Source organism: Rhagoletis zephyria, unplaced genomic scaffold, assembly GCF_001687245.7.
Source record: "Rhagoletis zephyria isolate East Lansing unplaced genomic scaffold, Rhagoletis_zephyria_1.1 Rzeph_scaffold_10166, whole genome shotgun sequence".
Classification (NCBI taxonomy): Eukaryota; Metazoa; Arthropoda; class Insecta; order Diptera; family Tephritidae; genus Rhagoletis; species Rhagoletis zephyria.
Genome location: NW_016167244.1, coordinates 15833 through 21962, shown reverse-complemented (window position 1 = coordinate 21962; position 6130 = coordinate 15833). Strand labels below are relative to the sequence as shown.

Genomic DNA, 6130 nt, shown 5'->3' with positions numbered 1-6130 from the left:
GCACTTACTCCAGCGATCGACCCGACTGGCCAGGCTCTCATGCCAGCGGCAGTGCAGATTCACACGGTTCATACCCCATTGATCGTCCGGATCGGCCCATCGGCCCTCCTAATGCCCAGCGTCCCACGAGACCCGATTACGACCCCACAACACCACCAAATTATTATACACGCCCAGAATATGATGGCCTCAATAGGCGTCCGTCTTATGAACAGCGGCCACCATCATCCGCACTACCACCCACTTTGAGCAATGGCTCACGCCCACCAGGTGATTTTGTGGATTATACAAATCGGCCAGATCCACCCAATGGTTTAAGCACATCAATGCGGCCACCAATGCGTGAACCCAGCATACCTGGTGGTGGCTATGGTGACTATGGCTATGTGCGTCGAAATGGCACAGCTGCACGTCCAGATGGCGGTTATGATGGCGATAAGACCATAGCAACCTACTTCAATCCAGAGGACTACTTAAATGGCAGCAAAAGTAAGAAAATATTTATCAAAATAATGCGAGCAGAAAGTTTCTAATCAAAAATTAAAAATTTCCAGGGCGCCCAGGAAATAGCTATAATGATCGCGTTGAAGGCGGCTTGGGCATGGATAAGATGACTGGTAAGTAACAAATAACATAAGCCATTGCAGAATTGGAGTATGAAATATTAAATTGCAAGACTGGAAACTGCTTTAGAGGATTTGGAATTTCTTTTAAGGGCTCATAATGCGTATATTTTTAAGTCGGGGCTGTAAAAATGCTTTAAGCTGGTTTGTGTAATTTTTAACTCAACTAATAAAATACTTTAAATATTCAGCAAACTATTTCAAGAGACCTAAAATTCATTAGTAGCGCGTGTAATATATTAGGTGCTCTCTGGGCTTGAGTCTAACTCCTGTGCTTTGTAGACTATTGAATGGCAAATATTTGATAAATCCGATCCATATAGTTAAGAAAATTAGATAAATTTATTGAGATGTCATGCAGTTCTGTTGCGTGAACAAAGAAAGTTTTCCCTTTAAGTCTAAATAACTCTTTTTCTATTCAGTTCTATGCAATAACAAAAGTACTCTATGCTCAGTTCCATGTAAAAGCAGCAGCGAGTTCAGACAAATATTTGGTTGTTATTTAAGTCTCGTTCTTTAACTTACGGCTAGCTTATCCATAAGAAATCGGGACCTTCATTAAAATGAGTTACATAGAAAATATGTATGAAAGATCTTAGATTTAAAAAGGAAAAAGTCACAGACCGACCGGGCTTTTTTGCAACTTATTTTGCCGGAAAATAATTGTGCTTTGCTCAGGCATGACTTTCAGAGAGAGAAATACTCGCTAAATCGGGAAGGTGTATAGCCTCTTTAATAGGCAGGTTAAATCTTCAGAAAAATAGATACTTCAGAGCACATTGAGAGTAATTTGAATGAACACTTCTCCAAAAAGGCATTTATTTTAATGAGGTAAAGGGTAAAGCTTCAACGGCCCTTATTGTATCTTATCTAATTTGGTCGAGAAATAGTGTTTTTTCTGTGGGCAAAAGAATTTTACAAGCCGCGTTAATCGCAAAAACTTTGGACTGGAAAGAACTCACAGTAAGCGGAAGTCGCATAAATTGTTTGATAGGAAAGCTAGACGGGAGTCATTCCGCCAGCGTAATCGCATGTCATTTGTGAGCGACTCGTAAAAATATATACCCTGAAATATATCTTTTGACTTGTGGGAATAATTATGTTTGTTCTGGCTATCTCCAATAGTTTGTGAGAAATAGAAACTTCAGACTTTCCAGCAATCATCAGCAGCCAATGCAGTTTAAGTGCTGTAGATCTTAATTTCACAAATACCTTGGAAGAAACTATTATGAGAAACATGTTCCCGGCGGAAGTTCTCTCGAAGGTTTGCAGTTGTCTTTCGGGAGCGACTGAGTGGTAGTGTGCAACTCTAAGCGTCTAAGTACTTAGTGCTGATTGCAAAATTGGGAGAGAGGTGTAAAATTAATGAGTTTCATTTTTTGGACATAGGTACGTACATAGGTCGGGTATACGGCGGCTAATTTTGGGTATTTTCGAGTTTAACTTGGTACAATGACCTAAACGGAGTTGAGCTAAAATAACGCTGGCTTCGAGGAGAGACTGGAGCTTTTCGTCTGCCTGAAAGGATGTACGGTAATACAACAACAGGAACTACTTTCTCAGCGTGCTGTTATGCTCCTCGATTGAAATCATTGGGACGTTCGAGAGATCTATCCAAAGCTTCGCCTACTAAGTTTTGCTAGTCCTCGACGACCACAGATGTACGACTTAGTTTAGAACCGGACAGCCAATCGTCTTATACTCATATGCTGCCAACAAAGAGAAATGGTTAAGTTATATTTAGTTAAGAAGCTGGAAAGGCCTGAGGGATACCCTTTTACTTAGAACCAAAAGTCATTAATGTCATTTATCCATGCCAAAATCGAACACTTGCCGGATTTTGAGATAAATGTTATCTCCACAGGCGGAAGAGACCACTCCTTTAGTCTCAGCTTTCGGCAGGTCTAGTTCTACCGTCCTCTGACAAGAGGACTTTTTCATGTCAAGGAAGTCGTGCTGATGTACTGCTCTACTTGGTGGTAAATGGCGGCAGTGACAAGGCTTCAGCTGTCTTCACTTCAGAGATATCGGGTGACAAAGCTCTCCTGTATTTCTTTCGGGATCTGTTTTCTACATTTTAAGTATTTCTATGGTGACAAGCGACCGATTTATGTAAATTCGCGGAGAGGTGGGTTACTCCCGCTTTTCACAGTTGTTTTAGCGTTAGTGTACTTAGACTTTCCAATCCAGTGGCTTTGAAGGCTTTATCCGTTGAGCGACGCATCTTTGTCACTTTTGTAAGCAAGTGGCGTGCTTGTGTTTGTCAGTTTGCGCAGCCGTTTCCGATTTATCCGATTTCAAAAATGTTCAATATGCCGCTTAAGAAGTCTATGCGCAATGTGTGTACCAAATTTGGTCGAGATCGGTCTAGTAGTTTTTGGGATGCACATATATGGTATAAGTGGGCGGTGCTACCCCCATCTTCCTAAATTTTTTGGAAAAAGCAATTTTTTGCTAAAGAGCGATTGTATATATCAATTTTGAATAAATATTGATGAGTTCCTTAGCCACACTTCTCAAAAAATCTGAAAGTCCGATACATACACACATATAAATTCGAGGCCGTATTAAAGAAAAGTCGCCTAAATTCGACAATTTTATCGCAATAAATGGGGTATCAGTTTATTTTAAAATTGTGGAAATTATCGATGTTCAAAATTTAAAAATTAAGAGAAATATGTGTTTTTTTAATTTACCCGATAAAAAATTCCAACCAGCCTAGTCCGAAAATAGCTTATTATATACCATTTTAATGACCTGTATACCCTCTTCTCAGAGCATATTCGCTCTTTGAAATCGAAGCAAAAATCATCATTCAAAAACTCATAAATCTACAAAATCGTATTTTCTGGCCTAAATCGATAGGTTGCGACCTCTTAATGACCTTTAAGAAATCTATAAAAATAGGCGAATAATATTAGGTGGTAGGGTCTTGAAATTTCTAAAAGCATTTTCGATGGCCTCCCTAATATATATGAAAAAACTAATTTATTAAAAACTCATTAAGTGTAACTGCAGTAACCAGTATTTAAAGTGAATAAACATTTCCTGCTAATGAAAGCACTTTACTGAGGAGGCAATGATTGTGTGTTGCCGTAGAACTATTTTCCAAAGGTTTGAAAAGGTTTAATTTTTTCGATATCACTCTGTTCCAAGTTGCGCTTTGGCTACTATTTGGCAAATCAATTAGAGCAAACACTCTAAATCACAGCTAGATGATGTAATATCTAACTAGTCCGGAGCAAAAAAATACTATAATAGATGTGGCACTTTGTCAGCGAAATTAATTATTTTTGCCCTATTTTCAAGAGGCTTCCCAAAGGGGCCCTGTAGTTAAAGGAGAAAGAAAAGCAAGTCATTTAATCTTTTGGTCTATGCTGCCTCAAGCTGGATGGTGCGAGGGCCCAGCCCCCTTTATTTTGCATCAGTTGAGAAAAAATCAAATTTTGACTCCCGACTCCAGATCGATTAACGGATCGAACCGGAACTAAAAAATTGACAAAAAATCGAATCGGGAAGGCTCGATTAATCGATATTCGATTTAATCGATTCAAAAACGGCATTCCTATCCCCTACCAAGGACCGTTGTTTCAGCCTTGCTAAACGCATTTTCTCATCAAAATGCACGATTTTCGTAAAAGAAAACTTTATGTAATGGCATTAACATACACACATACACGCCCGTACAAGTAGTAAACATTGCGTGCTCGTTCAACCCATGAGAACTGTTATTAAACATTTTTATTTTCTAATTTTTTTGTGTTTTTTTTTATCTAACTGTAATAAACCATTTTCAAGAGCATTTTGCAGAAAAAAACTAATTCCACCAAATTACACCCCCAAATAATTGCGATAATTTGCAATTTAAACCGCTTATTTATATGCATAATAAAGTGATAATTTATGTAATTGTAAGTTAGCCAAATTTAATTAGCTACAAAAGCATTTACTTTCAAACTCAAAATAATTAGCTAACGAAATTTTTTATAATCCTTTCTAATCACACCAATTCGGTGCGGCTCGCAAAGTCATGGATTCATTTGCATAAATGGAATAAATTTAATCGCATTAAATGCAAATTTGCGCACATTTACTCAAAACTTTTGCAACTGTGGGTTTGTTTTAACTCCCACCAGCAACCTTTGAACATTACGGGTGAAGTAAAAAACCTAAACCAAAACTAAAAAAACAAAAAAAAAACAAATTTAAAACTAAAAAAAGAAATAAAAAAAGTTTGTAAAAATAATGCCATTTGAAAGATCAAATAAATTGCAAAAATGGTCACCCAACTGACCCACATTTAGTTTTGCGTTTCGTCGATTCATTTCAACTTGAAAACTTAGAATATTCACATTTGATTTGCAAAGGTACGAGTGTTATAAATATATTTGCATTAACCAGCGAGCCAATGACAATGTTTATTTGGTTAACCACAGACATACATACATACATACATATAGGCATGCATAGAAGTATGTAAATATATGCCGATTACGATGGCAATTTCAATACCAACGGCACATACTCAATCATTTGCAGGTATCTAGATACAAATATACAAACATACATACATACATACATATCTACGCATGTATTTGTTCAGAAGTTAGAACTTTTTTTTTTGTGTTGCAAACTGAGTAGCAGTTCGCTTTTTTATAAATGCAGAGTAGCTATTAAAGCGCTTAGTTATGTTGGTCCTAAAATATGTTTAAATTACCGGCATTGACTGATTGATCGCTTAAATAACACGATTGTAGACAAAACACATTTTTTTTCGATGCTTACTGTTTAAATGTTTTTGGTGTTTCTGTTTTTTTTTTTTTTTTGGCGAGTGTGCTGGAGTGCCATTTGCAATTAGAGCGCAAATTTGAGGTTTTGCGGTTCTTTGATTGTTACTAAAACAATTGAAAAGTTTTAAATGCATTGGGAATTGCTAAAATAATTTAGTCATTCCAAAATTTTTACACAAAAAATGGTTTTACAAGTTTTTTTTTTTAATGCAAAATGGTATTATGGGCTTTTTTGATTTTATAAGTGAATACAACGGCATAAGGAAAAACAAAGCTAAGTCAAGTACATATATGTAATTGCGGCAAAAAAAACTATATTCTCTTGGTGCGGTGCCACTCTGAAAGAAGTCTAGCAGTTTATTCGCTTATGGGGAGTTGAGACCGCAGTTAGAACATTTGGGATGAGTCGGAGACTAATTGATCTACAATTATTAAAGTGAGACTAATTGATATCGAGTAATACCGTGTGGAACTAGTTGCTGCTCATTAATGCACAATTATTCCCTGGTGAAATTAATTAATCCTGAACATAAATTTATTAGGTGAAATTTTATATTTATAATTTTTTATTTTACATAAATTCAAGCTTTTAAATTTTATAAATGAACTAGGTTTAGATACCCTATTATTTAAAATGTAATTATAAACACTAAGGTAGCTAGCCTTTTTAGAAAATGAAATTGTTTGAATACATATGTGCGATAAAAGAACTCAGTC

At 36.5% G+C, this 6130-nt stretch overlaps 1 protein-coding gene across 1 annotated transcript in view; it reads left to right on the top strand.

Moving 5' to 3' along the window:
- Positions 1-46: 46 nt before the first annotated feature.
- The window catches only part of LOC108376273 (uncharacterized), a gene marked incomplete at its 5' end in the record, with an annotated part of 18664 nt that continues 12580 nt past the window's right edge, over positions 47-6130 (top strand). Inside the window, 2 exons of the mRNA XM_017632472.1 lie at positions 47-489; positions 555-617. Of these exons, the coding sequence (XP_017487961.1) occupies positions 47-489; positions 555-617 (506 nt within the window). The remainder of the gene's footprint in view (positions 490-554; positions 618-6130) is intronic.